General features: G+C 41.9%; 1 protein-coding gene across 4 annotated transcripts in view; it reads left to right on the top strand.

Annotated features, from left to right (window-relative positions):
* Positions 1–18,860, top strand: part of hdac5 (histone deacetylase 5) — a 52,912-nt gene that overhangs the window by 26,519 nt on the left and 7,533 nt on the right. For 3 of the 4 annotated variants that reach the window (XM_058048276.2, XM_058048277.2, XM_058048274.2), the window contains 26 exons: positions 3,264–3,347; positions 6,032–6,279; positions 6,424–6,568; positions 6,660–6,765; positions 6,984–7,117; positions 8,822–8,953; positions 9,043–9,152; positions 9,617–9,733; positions 9,910–10,021; positions 10,887–11,000; positions 11,106–11,299; positions 11,366–11,484; positions 11,562–11,745; positions 13,917–14,031; positions 14,454–14,587; positions 14,692–14,812; positions 14,918–14,967; positions 15,065–15,172; positions 15,257–15,312; positions 15,412–15,499; positions 15,956–16,075; positions 16,189–16,286; positions 16,391–16,509; positions 16,934–17,067; positions 18,487–18,568; positions 18,677–18,857. In XM_058048276.2, the coding sequence (XP_057904259.2) occupies positions 3,264–3,347; positions 6,032–6,279; positions 6,424–6,568; positions 6,660–6,765; positions 6,984–7,117; positions 8,822–8,953; positions 9,043–9,152; positions 9,617–9,733; positions 9,910–10,021; positions 10,887–11,000; positions 11,106–11,299; positions 11,366–11,484; positions 11,562–11,745; positions 13,917–14,031; positions 14,454–14,587; positions 14,692–14,812; positions 14,918–14,967; positions 15,065–15,172; positions 15,257–15,312; positions 15,412–15,499; positions 15,956–16,075; positions 16,189–16,286; positions 16,391–16,509; positions 16,934–17,067; positions 18,487–18,568; positions 18,677–18,857 (3,205 nt within the window). The remainder of the gene's footprint in view (positions 1–3,263; positions 3,348–6,031; positions 6,280–6,423; positions 6,569–6,659; positions 6,766–6,983; positions 7,118–8,821; positions 8,954–9,042; positions 9,153–9,616; positions 9,734–9,909; positions 10,022–10,886; positions 11,001–11,105; positions 11,300–11,365; positions 11,485–11,561; positions 11,746–13,916; positions 14,032–14,453; positions 14,588–14,691; positions 14,813–14,917; positions 14,968–15,064; positions 15,173–15,256; positions 15,313–15,411; positions 15,500–15,955; positions 16,076–16,188; positions 16,287–16,390; positions 16,510–16,933; positions 17,068–18,486; positions 18,569–18,676; positions 18,858–18,860) is intronic. The other variant, XM_058048275.2, reaches the window with a different exon arrangement.

Below are 18,860 nucleotides of genomic sequence, written 5' to 3'. Positions count from 1 at the left end.
ATGATATTGATTAAAAAATCTATGAAATTGTATTCAGTATTAGAGATTTTTTTTATGATTTTAAAAAGTGAATACAATGTCAAAATAATGGAAAGTGATGATGTTATCGCCAATGTTTACAGTCTTATCGAGATTTAATGTCTGGACAATGTGTATGCAATGTCTGCCTCCTTCCACTTTTCTGATACACTACTTACAGAGTAGAACTGTTAGACTAATATGATCAACTGCAATGTTGCCTCTGACCCGCCTCTTTGCCAGACTGTATGTTAGTGTGAGTTTGTGTGTGTTTACAAGACTATAAATGTCTTTAGTTTGACGTCAGAGGCTGGCTGCTGTGGAATGTGTCTCTCTTGCCAAGAGGACTGTTGTACACACACTCACAAGCCAGTCTCACATATACACACACATACTGGGACAGTGCGTGTGTTGTAGTGGAAAGGGAGACACGTGCGTCACCGTGAAACACCAGAATATTTGTTTAGGTAATTGAGAAGTGAGTGGCTGCACACATATTCACAGGCACACGGCCGTGTTTAGACTTTTAGGCTCTTAGCAACTTTTTCTTGCCGTAGCCGCAGCGACTGAGCCAACTCAACGGTCACGTACCAGCAAATCTAAAACTGGTTGTGTCCCTGCATATGTTGAGGCGTATTTTTAAAGTCATTTCACAGTTCTCAGATATACGCTGTCATGAGTATCTATAGTTTACATAACGCAGGGCCAGGCAAAATGATCTGGCACGTTTGTAGGTTAAATAAAAGGCAAATAAAGTAAAGAAACAAAAAAGTGTTTTTATTTTCAAAAAGTAAATATAATTCCATTTTGCTTTGTTTCTTTATAATGCCATTTTTTTCGGGGTTTTTTTCAGTTGCTGCCATTAATTGGACTGGTGAGCATCGTGCTTTCATTGTGGAAACGTTTATCAAAACAAACCAATCTGTAACTGCAACACAACGAGCGTTCGGTTTGCACTTCAATCTTGGTAGCCAGCTCGAAACACCATCTTGTTATGGGTTACCAACTTCAGAGCTACTGGATCTGCATTGAAACCAAAATCAACCGGCCGACCTCGCACCGCTAGAACTGATTTCATTTTTAAAACATAATGAAACAGAATGGCGAAAATAAAAACACTTTTTTGTTTCTTTTCTTTATTTGCCTTTTATTTAACCTACAAACGTGTCAGCTCATTTTGCCTGACCCTGTATATATATTTTGGGTTTTTTTTTTTAACAAATCCAAAACAAGGACAAGTTAAAAAGTCTGATTGGGATCTGAACAATATCATTGGTCCTCGTTGTAGTCCATCAGGACAGAGCTAACAAGCTTACTCCCATTGTGGAGGTAAGTGTTTGATGAGCTTAAGTCATACTCTTTATGGAGCATAAAAGCAGACTAATTTGAGGTTAAAGTGAGGCAGAATAAATCACAATAAATTGGGAAAAACATGGTATGCAAAGTGAAGCCCAGGTCTAAAGTCATCGATGTCAGCGAGTAAGGCCTAATTTAATTTCCTGTCTGGCCAGCAGACAGGAAATATCCTGATGCTCTAACATGCCTTTTAGCATTCTCCAGGAAGTAGCCTAATCCAATAGCAGGGATCAGCTGAGCTCAAGACAGAGTAGCCAACATAGCATGTGGCAGATCAGGGTCAGTGTTGGTTCATCTCTTAAAAGCCCTATCACACACACTTGCACACACATTCACTGACCAGTCGGGCTGACTGAAGCAGATAAGCTAATTAGGAACTTTTCTTCTCAAATCTTCGCTTTAAGCGTGTGTGGTATCGGAAAAATACAAAGTTGTCACAAACATCTGGTATAGTCCAGTTCTGGAAGAATGAGATTTATAGCATTTCCACTCATGGTTACAGCTGCTTTTAACAAGCTGGGAAATTCGTCTGCATAGCAGATGGGCTTGCTTTTACACTTATCATATAGTACACAATAATGTTAATTAATTCTGTCCCTAAATGCATGTGAGTTTGCCATGAACTTTTGCCATCTCGTGTACTTTTATCAGCCAAGTACTGTATTTTCTGGACTATGAATCACACTTTTCATGGTTTGGCTGGTCCTGCACTTATACTCCGGAGCAACTTATATGGAGTATGTTTGTTTGTTTTTTTTCACACTGATAGCTACGAGGCTTGTGTGCCAGTATCTGCTACCTCTATCACTCCCACTACATTGACAATTTACAACGTAAACATCATCTTAAAAGGACAACTGAGAAAGGCGGAACAGAAAAAGAAAATCACATTCTACAGACTAGTTATGTTGTTTTGTTGAGGCTATAATTATCTGAATAATTAAGTTAATATATGTTAATATACCACCTATTCACTTTCCCCATTTTGTTATTATTGCTATAACTGACCTTTCAAGATTAAAAGTCAGTCTCCGACTTAAAATAAATGTTTTGGCTGGTGCAACTTATTCACCGGAGTGACTTAAGGTGCTTGACTTCACTTCAATGTACAAACAGTTGGGCTGAACAAAAAATTCAGAATCATTCAGAGCAGTCTTTTAATTTTCAAGCAATTAAACCCTCGTTCTGAATTATCTTTTTTTAGTCATCTGATTAAACGATGCCTCTGAAATCTGTGATAGCCGGAGTCGTTTGTAATTAATTTTTGTCAACATTCTTTTAAAATGCCAAGTACTTTGATGTCTGCCATCTTTCCTGACACTTTCTTCTCCGTCAGTGTCTGTGCGCTCAAGGATGAGGAATGAGGAAGTCCTGGTTCTTTTTAAAATACATTCTTGGGGCTCTTTTGGCATAAGCAAATGTAGCCCAGCAGGCATCATCTGACCTTGTTTGACCAATCAGTGTAGTTGAACATGCTAACATCCCTCGATATAATATAGGTTAAGCTTGTGCTAAAATTGGGGTGAAGTGAAGTCTGCTACCAGTCACTGCTAGACTAATGCAAAGCTTGTGGCTATTTATAGGCAGCAGGATGTTGCATTCCTCTTGTTACATTATCATTGCTCATCACATTATTATTATTATTATTATTTATTATTACTTATCTTCTTTTGTGTCTGTTATTATATGGGAGCCAGGCAACGACATTTCATTGGCAATTTCACTACTGTGTTTTTGTGCAATGACAATAAAAGGAGTCTATCTATCTATCTGAATGAACCGATGAACTGTGTGTGCGTGTGTGTGTCGGCAATGATGCAAGAGTCTGCGATGCCCCTGACAACATGTCCACACTGATCAATCATTCTCTCTCTCTCTCCCCCCTGTAGTACTGGAGGTGAAGAGCAGCCTCCCATCTGGCATGCAGAGCCCAGTAGGAACAGCAAATGAACAGCGGGGAGGAAGTGGAGAAGGTGGGTAGGGAGTCCTTATTAGTCCTTGAGTGGTATTCCATAAGACCAGGGTTCAATTCCCACCCTCGGCCATCTCTGTGTGGAGTTTGCATGTTCTCCCCGTGCATGCGTGGGTTTTCTCCGGGTACTCCGGTTTCCTCCCACATTCCAAATTGTCCATAGGTATGAATGTGAGTGTGAATGGTTGTTTGTCTATATGTGCCCTGTGATTGGCTGGCGACCAGTCCAGGGTGTACCCCGCCTCTCGCCCGAAGACAGCTGGGATAGGCTCCAGCACCCCCGCGACCCTCGTGAGGAAAAGCGAAAAATGAATGAATGGTATTCCATAGTGGAGAAGGGAATGGAAGTATTTGACGTAACTAATCCATTAATATTCTAATATAAAGTTTTTTTTTTACTTTTTGGGTGTCACATTTACAATCTTTAATGACACTGCATCACAGCCAAACTTTGCCTTTGTACTAAAACACTGCACGGTCGTAGTCCATTGCCCTGCTTCTCCATGCTTACGGTCTACCACAGAAAGAGCATTTACATTATTTAATTGACTTTCGACTTGATATGCATGAATGTGCTGTCGTGTGAGTGTTTTTGACGTTTTTTCAGTCTTTCTATTCATTTCATTACAAAGAACACTAAAATCATGACACTGCAACTTAACACCCAAAAGCTCCTCCCGGGTCCCCGGGTTCCTGAGCTGTGGAAATGACAGACAATTAAAGACAAGACACATGACAGTGATGAGTCCAATAAGAATGAGCACATAGTACACATAACCATAAAAATTAATTCATTCATTCATTCATTTTCTACCGCTTATCCACACAATGGTCGCGGGCGTGCTGGAGCCTATCCCACCTGTTTTCGGGCGGGAGGCAGGGTACACCCTGGTCTCGTCGCCAGCCAATCACAGGGCACATATAAACAAACAACCATTCACACTCACATTCATACCTATGGACAATTTGGAGTCGCCAATTAACCTAGCATGTTTTTGGAATGTGGGAGGAAACCGGAGTACCCGGAGAAAACCCACGCATGCACGGGGAGAACATGCAAACTCCACACAGAGATGGCCGAGGGTGTAATTGAACCCAGTTCTCCTAGCTGTGAGGCCTGCGTGCTAACCACTCATATGCCGTGCAGCCCGACCATAAACATGTGTATGGAAAATAGAAATGAAAATTGTGATTCACATTTTCTGCAGAATATATGGCCACGTAAGTACTGTGAGGCATCAAGTCTCGAGCATCGATGAGAACCGGTACTAACATTTAGATTCCCTTGGTATCGTTCAAATGTTTCCTAGTTTCGATGCCCACTTCCCCGACCGGAAACGATACCAACAAAGAAGAAGCCGGTGGTTCAGTGCAACATTTGTAACACAATGATATAATGCAAAAAAGGGTTCACACAGTCATGGTGTCGAAATAACAGTACCTTATCTTGGATGTACTACGTCGGGCTTCCTCTAAGTCATCAGAATCTGACAATCAAACAACAAATGGCATCTGCCTCATGCCAATTTAACCAAGGATGTGGAAATTCGGCATCAACAACAGGAACACCGGCTGTGGGTTGTGTGGGTTGAGAAGGTCCCTTCACTGTTCCCAACTGAGATGGACTGTGCAAATGAATCAACTTGCCTACAAGCGACTTTCTGTTCTTTCACATTTCAGTTAATTGCTCAAATAAAATTATCAGTAGATCCAAAGTTTTTGGAATGCGTCATTCCTTACAAACACCCTCAAGCATCCAGTCTTGTGATGGAAAGGCCAAGGTCTGACGCACCAAACCAAACTACTCTGACCCAAGTGAGTGCACCTCTGGCTTGTTAAACAATACTTTTGAGCAGGAGCCGTTGACCTTTGACCTCAAAATAGCCATTTTGCCTCATCTTCCAATAAAGAAAAATGGTCTGAAGCCACAAAACATGATAAGGCTTATACATTTTTAATGGTTTTAAACTTTAACAACAACTGTTACAACAACAGAATTCAACCAAAATAAGTGTGAAGTAGGCTTGAAATAAATCAAACACTCACTTTTTTGACTTGTTCCCATATTTGTGTAAAATTAAAAGAAAAAATAGCCAGCTTTAACATAAAATAGCCCATCAGAGTTGACATACAGTATCTACATACAGTATCAGTGCTGCTATCATATCATTTGCATTATTTGACACTGAATTAATGCTATCAATTTGCCAACTGGTGTTTGTTGCCATTCTATTGGTCCTGTCCTTGACTGTCTTTCTTTCATTTTGTGAATAGCAACAACACTAGCTGCTATAGTTGTGTTTGGAGCCTTCATCCACTTCTTGTAGTAGTGGTAGTAAGTATGTTTGCTCTGCTCAACCTTCCGTAGTAGTTTCGAAACTGCTCCCTTACGCCCGTTTGCAGTTGGTTACTTTTCCAAAAAAAGCGGAGTGGTTATTTTGAAGATGTCTTTCAATGTCACATTTATGTCATTATCACACAAAATTCCCTTGATCATCCAATCAACAGTCAGAATGCAGTGTTGATACATTCAAGGATTTGCAGTTTCATAGTCTTTTTGAAAACACAGATCTCCGCGCCGGAGCTGATGAGCAAGCATTCGGGTTGTCGACCACTCTTTATAGGGTTCCTTTGACATTTATGATTGATGAATCTTGATGAATCAAGGTAATTATGTCTTTCCAGGTTCTGAAGAAAGCTCAGGTGGAGGAGGAGGAGGCCCTGTTGACTTGCGTACCGAACTCAGGGTGGGATCTTTGTCTGCGGGGGCTGCTGGAGTGGACACATCCTTAAGGGAGCAGCAGCTCCAGCATGAACTTGTGCTCCTTAAACAGCAGCAAGAACTCCAGAAACAACTACTATTTGCCGAATTCCAGAAAAAACATGAAGTGCTAACCAGACAACATGAAGTCCAGCTCCAGGAACACCTGAAGGTATTTATTTAGCTTGCACATTGAACACATGGATATGACACAACTTTCCCTGTCCGTGTATATCGGTCACACGTCATAAACATGATGTCAAATAATTCATCTTGCCAGTTGTTGTGTCATTCAGAGAATGTATGGCTTTGTAAGCAACAACAGGAGCTGTTGGCAGCCAAGCGACAGCAAGAGCTGGAACAGAAGCGGAAACTGGAGCAACAAAGGCATGAAGAGCAAGAGAAACAACGACTGGAGCAACAGTTGCTTCTACTGCGGAATAAAGAAAAAGGCAAAGAGAGTAGGTTATTGCATGGCTCCTGGTCTGTACAAGACAATGAAGCATATTTCTTCTTCTTGTACTAACTGCCTTTGTATGCATGTTATGGAAGGTGCCATTGCCAGTACAGAGGTGAAGCTGAAACTGCAGGAATTCCTTCTCAGCAAGAAAGAACCTGGTATTGGTGGACTGAACCATTCCTTCTCCCCAAAGTGCTGGTAAGGCTCAGTGAGCAATAATAAAATCACATATAGAATGTCATTTCATTGACTCAGTAAACATCTATTATACTATGTGTTTCCCTTTAAGACCCGTGGAGTAATTACCGCTTACTGTATCAAAGTAGATCATTGTTGTGCTTTCTTGGACAGTAAATTGAGTGCTGCTACTCCTTTTTCCTAACCTTTCCTAACGTTTTTCATTTGTCTGTCTGCAGGGGAGGCCAGAACGCTTCCCTGGAGCAAAATTCCCCGCCCCAGAGTAATACTCCAGGAACGCCTCCCTCGTATAGACTTCCCACGTTACTGGGAAACTACGAAGGCAAAGATGACTTTCCGCTCCGCAAGACAGGTAGGGGTGTATGAATGAAGGGGACTTTATTTCTCTCTTTGAGATGGCAGGGATTTTTTCAATTGAAATGGGATTAGCAAACTTAACATGTGGTCAAACTTGTTGTTTGTTGAGACTGCTCTGTCAACAAAGTCCTTGATGCTATTGGATTCACTTTTGGCAGCTGGCATGGGTTTGATTCCCACTCTATGCCACATTTTGCTGTGTGGTTATTAGTGACCAGTCTATAGTGTCAGCTTGAATAGGTTTCAGCCCCTGCCGTGATCCTAAACAGGATAGGCCGTATCGAAAGAGATCAAATAGATTTAGATTTAGAAAGAGATGTATTGTAATTTCCAGACGCATCAGTGTTTAAGCAACAACAACTAAATTTAGAGAGGAAAAACAGATTTGTACATATATAAGCCACAAATGTCATAAAATGACACATTGTGGTGCACACAACCAGACGGCTCTTTATATGACAGTAGCCAATCATGAGCTATGAGAACGCTCACAACAAGCTTGTCATCCCATTGGAAATCACAGGAGGTCATTACTCAATATAACAGTAATATAACTCAATATAACTTTATAAGGTGACTCACCGTGTCATCTTATAAAGAACACTAAAATCATCACACAACTTAACAACTTAACACCTAAAGGCTCGGTAAGAAATATACAAGGCAAGTATCAATAGGAGTAAGGTAAGACAGTTACATTTGTCTTACCTTTGTTTAATTGTCAGTACTCAAGTTGTAGCAAGAGTTAGCTGAAGCGATTACAATAGAACATGAAATTATCTCCTTCCAAACTATTTTAACAGCAATAGGGATTTCCTTGTGATACTGATGCATATCCAAAAGTCAAACATCTTTCTTTTCCTAATATAATTGTCACTGGGTTACACGGCAGACAAGTGGTTAGCGCGCAGGCCTCACAGCTAAGATCCGAGTTCAATTACACCCTCGGCCATCTCTGTGTGGAGTTTGCATGTTCTCCCCGTGCATGCGTGGCTTTTCTCCGGGTACTCCGGTTTCCTCCCACATTCCAAAAACATGCTAGGTTAATTGGCGACTCCAAATTGTCCATAGGTATGAATGTGAGTGTGAATGGTTGTTTGTCTATATGTGCCCTGTGATTGGCTGGCGACTAGTCCAGGGTGTACCCTCGCCTGAAGACAGCTGGGATAGATCCCACGACCTTCGTAAGGATAAGTGGTAGAAAATAAATGAATGAATAATTGTCTGTGTCCTAACTTCCCAGTGAACTTCAAAGCTAAAGGTTAAGGTCTAAACTAGCTGCAGTTTTGAGTACTATGTAGTACCTGGAAACCTGTTCATTTGGTGCAAATTGGTTTTGTTGGAAATAAGAATGAAAAATAGCTTAGCTTCTCATTCATTTAGAAAATCTGACAAATGTAATGCAGGATTACAGTATCTAATATCCTTAAATCTTTTATCCACTTAATCTTAACATCCTAAAGTGGGCTCCTGAGGGTACATTTAAATACCCTAATGCAATTCTCAAACAAAATAAATGCCGCAAATATTAATATAAAGATTTTATGACCAAAAATACAAATGAAAGCCGTTTGCACAGATGTCCTAAAATAGTTTTTCTACTTGGTCTCTCAAGTCCACATAATGAGTCATATGAAACTGATTCTTAGCTCCGAGATGAGATGTTTTTCTTTCTCGCTCCTTTTTCTCGCTCATCCAGTGTCAGAGCCTAACCTGAAGGTGCGTTCACGGTTGAAGCAGAAAGTAGCCGAGAGGCGGAGCTCTCCGCTCCTCCGAAGGAAAGATGGCACTGTCATTAGCACTTTTAAGAAAAGAGCCATTGAGATTTCAGGTAAACACAAAGTGTACACAACCTTGTAAAATAAGATACCTGCAATTCGTAGTGAAGTAACATTGTTTATTTGTTTGTTTATTTTCCAGTCTCCCCGTTATGTAATAGTGCACCAGGCTCAGGTCCCAGCAGTCCCAACAGTTCTAATACAGCTATTGCCAATGGAAACACTGGATCTGTTCCCAACATACAAACCGAGGTACCCACGCATACAGCATACATATAGAGTAGATAGATCCCCACTATTCACTGGGTGGCGTTCAGGACCACCGGTGAAAAACCGTGAATAATTGATACGCCCATAGAAATGTCTATTTTTGACACACGGCTCACTCCCCTGCTAGCTTGGCGTTTGATTAGATTCAGCTCCACGACTTTTGTCCTTCTCTCTTCAATTGCCATTATTCACTCATGACCCATTTAAAGAAGAATATGTATCGATACTCACCACCATCACCCATTCACATTCATTCTTTGATGAAAGTCACAAGTAAATGTGTAAGTAATGGCTAATTTGTTTATGTCAACAACCACTTATGTTGATGTGGGTCAGCCTGAGGGATATCGACACACTGTCCTACAAACCCATTACTTATCAAGTTGACTTAATCCCAAGCATAGAAACATGAAATCAATCTCGACTAACCCCTTTTGTGTCTGCAGCTTCGATCCCTTCATCAGACACTGGGTGCTGACGGGACGTTGAGCCCGCTAAGTCTCTACACCTCGCCATCTCTGCCCAATATCTCGTTGGGGCTCCCTGCTAACACACACATCACAGTAGGTGACACACAAACACACATCCACCGTACACAGCACATATGGAGACTTGCAGTATTGGTTATACAGTATTGGTTGCCCAGGTTAAGACATTTACAAGCTTTACTTGTAATATAAGTCTGCTCTCTGTGAACTAATTTCATTTTCCTGTTGTATGCAATGGTTACGCCCTACAGGCCTCCCAGAAGTTATCAAGCCAACAAGAGGCAGAGCGTCAAGCCATCCAGTCGCTACGAGCAGGCGGAGCACTGACTGGGAAGTTTCTCTCTACATCCTCTTTACCTGCAGGTATGCACTGACTGATTTTCAAAGCTTTACTATATGATAGTCATGACATACAATGAAATTACCTCCACAGCTGTTAGGTAAGAGAATAAAATGACACTAAGTAGAACTTATTTGATCCTGTGTTCCCGCAGGGAAATAAAAGCTCCTATAGCAGCACCACTGTATGCAGTATAAAAGACATAGTATATAGACTTAGAACTATCGAAAAAGTCCAAAGTAAATGTGCAGGCAATGGTTAGTTTCAGTTTTGGTTATGTTGACAGGCGCTTATGTTGACGTGAGTCAGCCAGTCCGAAGGGCGTCAACTTAAACAAGTGCCACTGTAGTGTGTTTTGAATGGCGATTGGGGAAAAATATGTTTAATTTCTACAAAGGCAGGTGTGCTACTGTTGAATTGTGCAGATATAATCATATTCTGCTCCTTATTGTCATTTAGTTCAACATGTTAGATATAAACTAATATGTGACTTAATGACCCCAGGGAAATGTGAGTCCCAGGGTAGGACAAGTTGAGAACCCTTGACTGAGCAATAATTGGTTCCTAGCAAGGCTGTGGTGTTGCAGCTCTGCTGGTGCTGTCAGTGGGTTAGCTGGAAAGTGAAGTGCTACGTCCTGCTGACCTCTCGAGCCACTTTGTTACCAGCAGATGAATAGGCTTCTGTGAGCTGCAGTGCAGCGCAGAGGAGAGGTGAACATAAGAGCTGAAATGGACTCAATGGCTGCTGCTGCTATTTCTGTCCTTTTTATTGTATTATCAAACCTGACACCGTGTTTAACAACTAGAGGCCAAAAGGATGTTACCGAGTAATATAGTGTCTGAATCAATAAATATAATAAATAGTATTTTTGTTACATTTTTTTTCAGGGGTCGGGCATGACGTAGAGACTCCGCCATCTAGCTCTCATTCTGCTCATTCCTCGTTATTACAACATGTGCTACTACTGGAGCAGGCCAGACAACAGACCGCTATGCTATCTGGTACACATATAACACACATGGACGCACATGATCACACCAACCTTAATGCTTAAAAAAAATGCTGTCCAACCTACTGTTTCCGTCGTTGTCCTTCCACCCAATCAGGCCCCATGTACAGCCAGTCGCCCCTGGTTACAGCGGAGAGGGGCGTGTCCAGCGGCATGCGGTCCGTCAACAAGCTGCCTCGTCATCGGCCACTGGCTCGTACCCAGAGTGCACCTTTACCCCAGTCGCCCCAGGCCCTCCAGCAACTGGTGGTTCAGCAGCAACATCAGCATTTTCTGGAGAAACATTACAAGGTACACAAATGCACAGTACAAGCGCACTTGTTCATGCTCTCATATTGCGTCACACGTATACCGTAGATGCTTTCAAAGGGGTCAGATCTTCCCAGGCCACCGCCCACCCATCCAGAGGAGACGGAAGAAGAGCTAACAGAGACCAATGACATGCAGGAGGACGATGTAGCGACAAGCATTCACAGGTGATCACCTCACAAGTCACTTACTTAACATCAAATGTTTACACAATACTCAATTTGAAAGTATTCTGACCAATCAGACTTCAGAAGGAGGGTTCCGACGATAGCACAACTCCCTCGGAGCGACAGAAGGGCGAGGAGGAGAGAGGGGTTGTGCACGTGAAAGGAGAGAGTACAGAGAGCGAACTGGATGAAGAGGATGAGGAAGATGACATCATCCAGCTGGGGGAAGGTGATGAAGACAGCAAGGGGAGCTATTCTCAGGTTTGAGCTTGTTTTTTTTCCTGAGTTACAGTCCACTGAGCACGCAACATTGCTGAATTTAACAAGCCATTTCTGCAACTATAGTGTCTCGTGTAGTTAATACTTTACACCAGAAGATGGCGGACATCTGTATCGTCAATCTGAGCAACTTTTGTGGGCATTTGTATATATGTATGATTTCTAGTTGATAAACTTTGAAGTCCCCTGTGCGTGCAACAGCCATAACCTGAAAATGACCCGGATGAATGACAATATTCCCAGGCGTAATACATAGATCAAGAAATACTTTATATCTAGCTATGTAGTAATAGCTGTTAAAGCAGCAGTGGTGTTCGAGATCCTGCTATAAATGGTTATGATGATGGCTGGGTTTGCTTGAGAGAGTATCACAAGTGGAACCTTTTGAAATAGTAATGTCAAAACTGAAAGAAAACCACGGCAACAACCAGTCTATGTTGACCAACTGATCATCAAGTCCTGGTCCATCATGTTCTTCATATTGCTAAATGCTAGCAATGCTAAGTGCCTGCTTAAGTTGACATGGACATACTGTAAATGGTCAACCGCTTTCGTGCACATCAAATCTGTGATCCAAAGGGTAATTTCTATGAAAAATGTATTGTATGTAGGTTAATTGGCGACTCCAAATTGTCCATAGGTATGAATGTGAGTGTGAATGGTTGTTTGTCTATATGTGCCCTGTGATTGGCTGGCGACCAGTCCAGGGTGTACCCCGCCTCTCGCCAGAAGACAGCTGGGATAGGCTCCAGCATTCCCGCGACCCTTGTGATTATAAACGGTATAGGAAATGGATGGATGGATGGATGGATAAAATCATGGCAGTATTAACGTGGTTTTTACCACAGCAACTATTGACATTTTTGTTCAAAAATTCTTCCAGAGTGATAAATAAATATGCAAGTATTTTTTTTTCAATTTTTTTTTTCCATTTGTTTTGTCACAATATAATGGTCAGTCAGAGGGCTGTCAACATCAACTTTATTTATAAAGTGGTTTCATACATATAAAATGCAGAGGTAAAAACAATGCTCCCAATTCACCCTAACCACACACACAAACACACACACAAACATTTGCATACACAACTCCTCACCTGCTGAACACACCATAACAAACGGATGAAAATTAGTCAAAATATGCTCCCCTGCTGTGTTGACTGTGCTATTTTTTTCTAATAAATACACCACATGACGGCAACATTATTATTCCCAATGCCAGCTTGACTTTAACACTACTCGCCAGGGAATTTTGTACACACTTTTACGGGACCTGTAAGCACGTTTTTAAAAGTACAGCAAGAGTGGTTGACAAATCATGACACTGAGGTAATTAGTAGATTATGTTGGACGTTTGACAGCATGAGGCATGTGCACCCGCAACATGCAATGGGAAACGTCATCTTTCAGATTGTATTTCACATCCATGGGGGTAATTACAACTTGCCAACCAACACGCTATAATTGATTGGTGGAAATGATATGATCACATTGATCTAAATAGATGCGCCACATCACACAAGGACAGAATGACTCATCAGACCGTAGAAGGCGCGACATTTTGCAGAACGGAATAACTTGGAATTTGTTTATAAGTTGCACAACATCACAATGCTTAGTCACTTTTTGACACACAGACACACACACAAACACACAGACAGACAGTCAATTCTATAGTATAAACCTGTGTCAGTATAAGGGGAAACAAGACAGAGCATTTCCATTCTGGCCTATGCTGGTGAAAATGTCAAGAGTCTTGCAGCTGGGTGTCTGGTCAAACGACACTTTGGAACACGCACACACGCACTTTATTTGATGCTGCATTGACATCACCAGCTGGTGACTCAACCACTGGACTCATTGCTGTGTGTGTGCATATGTGTGTGTGTGTTCCAGAATCTCAGCATCTTCAAGTGTGTGCTTGTGCGTCCACCCACACATGATGACTCACACAGTTCACAGTAGGGAGCACAGCAATATTCCCTATATAGACACTCGCATACATTTTCAATGGTTCAGAATAGAAAATCTGATGAGAATTTTCAGCAGCAGATAATTCTAACCTTATATTTATCCGTGCATTCAACTTGAAGAGTAAATGATTGATATCTTATTGATCATGTTATGAATCGTAACTTTCTCTCACCTTCCCAGCAGGCCTTGCAGCAGATGGGTGTATTCCCTTCCTCGTTAGCCCACAGACCTCTGGGAAGAGCACAGTCTTCTCCTGCAGCAACTGTCAATCCTGTCAAACATCTCTTCACCACAGGTCAGTACTATGTGTGCAGCAAAGGAAGGTCATTATATATGCTCTAGTGTTTTTGTTGTGTAGCCACGGTATGTCAACAGTCTTGTCACATGGTTTTGTTATATGCATTTGAACTGACTGGCATTCAAGCTTACAAATGTCCTCAGTCAAGATCATACACATTTGGCTGGAACCGAGTCATGAAGAATAATTCCAAGGAATTGACATCACATGATTGTCAGTGTAACACTGTGCTGCAGAGACACAAAGATGATCCATGAATGAAAAGCATCCATGCTTGTATTTTGGTAACAATTGTGATGAAAGCTTACAGTCTGACTGGTCAGATATACAGTTACATCCTCTGGTGATTTTAGCTATAGCAGGGCGAGGTGTCTAACATCCACCATGTAACCACTGCACTCATGTTGCTTCTTCTCCAGGACTTGTTTACGACAGTCTGATGTTAAAGCATCAATGTGTATGTGGCAATGCTCACATCCACCCAGAGCATGCCGGGAGAGTGCAGAGCATCTGGTCAAGGCTGCAGGAGACAGGCTTGCTGGGTCGCTGTGAGGTAGCGGCACTCACACACACACACACACACACTTACACCCAAAATAAGTCAAGTGTAATTGTGCAAAAATCGTTCTCATTCTCTCACTTTTCGTGTCTGAGCAGAGAATTCGTGGGCGTAAAGCATCCCTGGATGAGATCCAGACTGTCCATTCAGAGTTCCACACTCTGCTCTACGGAACCAGTCCACTGAATAGACACAAACTGGACCATAAGAAGCTACTGGGTACCATATGATATTTTTATTTTTTTTATTTTGAAACAGTTGAATTAAAGTGTCATATCCTTGGCCTCTACATCCTGCTCAATGTGTACTCACCTGCTGTTTCAGGTCCAATCAGCCAAAAGATGTATGCTGTTCTTCCCTGTGGAGGAATAGGGGTAAGTTTGTCTCCCAGACCATTTTACCTCTGGGTGTTATACAGTATTATGCAGTCAATGTTTGTAACTGTTTGGCATCCTTTGCTGCCCCCTGCAGGTGGATAGTGACACTGTCTGGAATGAGATGCACTCGTCTGCAGCTGTCCGCATGGCAGTTGGCTCTGTTATTGAGCTGGCCTTCAGAGTGGCAGCAGGGGAACTGAAGGTAACCCTTATAGATGTACACACATACACACAGTCTTCTATAAGCGACAGTGTCCTTTATTGTCTCTTTCTATCTCTTCACCAGAACGGCTTTGCAGTAGTGCGTCCGCCAGGGCATCATGCAGAGGAATCCAATGCCATGTCCGTACAGCCCTAAGATGTTAAATAGCAATGCAAATATTTTCTCTTTTATGAGGTGATGATTGACCTGCGTCCCTGTGTTTTTGTGTGTGAGAGCAGGGGGTTTTGCTTCTTCAATTCAGTTGCCATCACTGCCAAGCTGCTCCAACAGAAACTGGGAGTGGGCAAGATACTTATTGTGGACTGGGTAAGTGAGAACACACATGTATACAGTAGTATGTATATAGTACAGTACCACAATAATTGGTGGATATGCAGTTTGTTAGGCAGAATCCCATTCAGTTTAAGTCAGTAAAATGTATCATTATGTGATTCTAAGTAAAACATATCGCATACATGTACCAGTTTGTTTGTTTTATGTCTTTATGCTTCACTCATAATGTTTCCGTTCATCAAGTGTTGGGATTTTGCACTATTATCGGCCGTGCTTGAACGGTTACAATCTAACTTATATTGCAAATGTTGATACAAAATCGCAGGAGAATGCCAACTCACACTCACCTCACCTTTTTATTGTACAAAGTGCAACGCATTGTACAATATGCTGTTAATGTCTAGTCTAAACAATAAAGCTTGACTAACATATCCTGCATAAAATGTTGAGCAAAGCCCATGTTTCATAGCAATGACGCTGTCACTGCAGGACATTCACCATGGCAACGGCACGCAGCAGGCTTTCTACGGTGACCCTAATGTCCTCTACATCTCCCTCCACCGCTACGATGATGGCAACTTTTTTCCAGGCAGCGGAGCACCTGAAGAGGTATACAAAAAAATCATAATCGTTTAGAGTTATTGTCTGTGCTTGGAATGTTTATTGGATTCAAGTTCATTCATTTGTCAACTTACAACTCCATCATTCTCGTCTTGCCTCAGGTGGGCTCAGGTGCAGGTGTTGGTTTTAATGTGAACATTGCATGGACAGGAGGAGTAGAGCCCCCCATGGGTGACGTGGAGTACCTCACTGCCTTCAGGTAAATATACACACAATCACTACATATAGGGTGTTACCTGTGGACCATTTTTACCTGAAGCATAAGTTAAATGAAGTTAGTCACTTATGTTGTTGTTTGTGCAGGAACGTGGTGATGCCGATTGCTCAGCAGTACAGCCCGGATGTGATTATGGTGTCTGCAGGCTTTGATGCTGTGGAAGGTCATCAGTCTCCTCTAGGAGGTTACAATGTCTCTGCCAAATGTGAGTGCCAACCTGGTTACCATGGTAACTATCATCTGTTTTAAAAGTAGTGACGTGCCTTGCCTTTGGAGTCAGGTATACTGGTATGCCCCCTCCAGGTACTGCACGGTGCTGTCTGCCTCGACCTTATGACTTTGTTATGAAGTTTATTGTCTGCTCAGCACGAATAATGATGTCACATGGTGGTGTGGAGGAATGGCATGTGGTTGGACTGCCGACCAAAACGATATAATAAAGTCTCCAGTTTAAAAGTCCCAAGTAGATGCAGTAGATTTTGGAATTGGTCCCCCTAAACATGGCAGTCTTTTCTTACACAACTCAAACATTGCCAAGTAGACGGTCTGTATTCATGTTTTTATTTTTGTTGTTGTTTTGTCGTGATTAAAACAGTTTAATGCATGAAAGTGATATTATATTTTTGCAGGTTTTGGCCAGCTAACCCAGCTCCTGATGGGTCTGGCTGATGGGCGTATTGTTATGGCGCTGGAGGGAGGTCATGACCTCACTGCCATCTGTGACGCATCAGAAGCCTGCGTCTCCGCTCTCCTTGGAGACCCGGTGAGTCAGTCTGAATATCTTAACACTCTTTAACTGCTTCAAAATGATGTTGATGGTGGACTGACTTATCATCGGGACAATCATGTCTCTTTCATTTCCATGGCAACCATGGCTCTGCCTTCTTAAGTTCTCTATTATTCTCTATTCTCTATTGGTGGACTAACTCATATAAATTGCGCTGCAAAGTGTTATATATGAGTGGTACTGGACTGTAAGTCACATTTCCCAGTATTTTTGATCATCAGAGCAAGATATTTTTTAGCAGTGTCATGGCACCACTCCTTACAACGTTGCATTCACAAAAGAAGAAAAGAAGGCAGCAAAGTGTCCAAGAACAAGGAGACACTAAGCAGGACACTAAAGCTACCAAAGCTGAAATAAGTCACATTTTTAAAGTAACTAGACTTAAGCGTACTTGTTTAATAAATGCCAGAATATTCTTACAATGGATGCATCTTGGTGTGTAGAAACATACCAAATATCTGTATTTTATTACCAAAACTTCATTTTTATACTCTCAAATGTATTAAAATAGACTGAAAATCATACGTGTGCATTTAGTTAGTCAATGATTGACACAACAGCAACACTTTTCAATCTACAGACCCAGTTAGTATCATAATGAATCATAATCATAACACTGCTGGTGTTATCTATGCTTCCATGGTCTCAACTATGTAAAGACACAATCTCCCAGGCAGAAGCACATTAGAAAATCTTAGTAAAAGTTGCAGGATGCTGGAGAAAATACACGACTCATGCTTGGCATCAGCGCTAACATTACTGTTCAGGGGGAACCAAACTACTATATTTGTCAATGATGTGCTCATAATTTACATTGCAGTGGAACTAGAGATGCTCCATATTGGCTTTCGTCTACATCTGATATACTGATGTTATCCAGCACTTCTATCTACTATCTATTAGTACTAATATCAAGCGATATCAATACTGGCATCACACTGCCGGGTCACATGTCAGGTGAATGAATAAACACATGGTGCTTTTTACTGCGCCATATTTATTTGAAACATTCTGTCTCAACGAAATAGTCATAGCCGACTATTGTAACATATCCCATTTTTCTATGTGGCACAAACACCTGTATAAGAACAAAGTGAAAGTATGAAAGTGGACCAAATACAATCAGTGAAATGATACACTCCTTAGAAATGACAAATTTCATATTTACAATCCAATCATAGTGAGCAAGCAGGTTTTCTTGCTGTATGGAGCACGGTATAGTTTGATGAGTTGTCACTAACATGCCTATGGACAGAAAAACCCATGGCAATATGATCCGATATCTCATTTTATAATACCGATATTATCAGACATAACTCATTGGAATATTAGTAGGATCAAATACACAATGAAGGTGATGGACACGCGCTAACTCACTTGATGTGTCCCTGGCAGAGTGGATCTACATTTCAGTGGCCTCAAGACAAGCCGTGTCCTAAAGCCTGTGCCTCGCTGGAAAGAGTGATAGAGATCCAGAGTGAGTTCTCTCTCTCTCTCTCTCACACACACACACACACACACCACTATACAATGGTGAGAAGCCACAGCATGTCTTCCTCCTCACACCGTGTCTTCTGTGTTCCAGGCAAACACTGGTCTTGCCTGCAGACTTTGTCTCAGACAAACAGCCAGCCGCTATTGGACAGCCCCCTAGGAGCTCATGGCCAATCAGAGGAGGACGAGGCAGACACAGTGAGCGCCATGGCCTCCTTGAGTGTCGATGTGGAGCAGTCAGGCTCGGCTGCCAACATCACTGACGGCAGCAGGTC

This window comes from Doryrhamphus excisus, linkage group LG16 (genome assembly GCF_037039965.1).
Source record: "Doryrhamphus excisus strain RoL-2023G ecotype Guam linkage group LG16, RoL_Dexc_Guam_v1.1, whole genome shotgun sequence".
In the NCBI taxonomy this organism is placed as follows: Eukaryota; Metazoa; Chordata; class Actinopteri; order Syngnathiformes; family Syngnathidae; genus Doryrhamphus; species Doryrhamphus excisus.
This window is presented reverse-complemented; position numbering and strand designations above follow the sequence as displayed.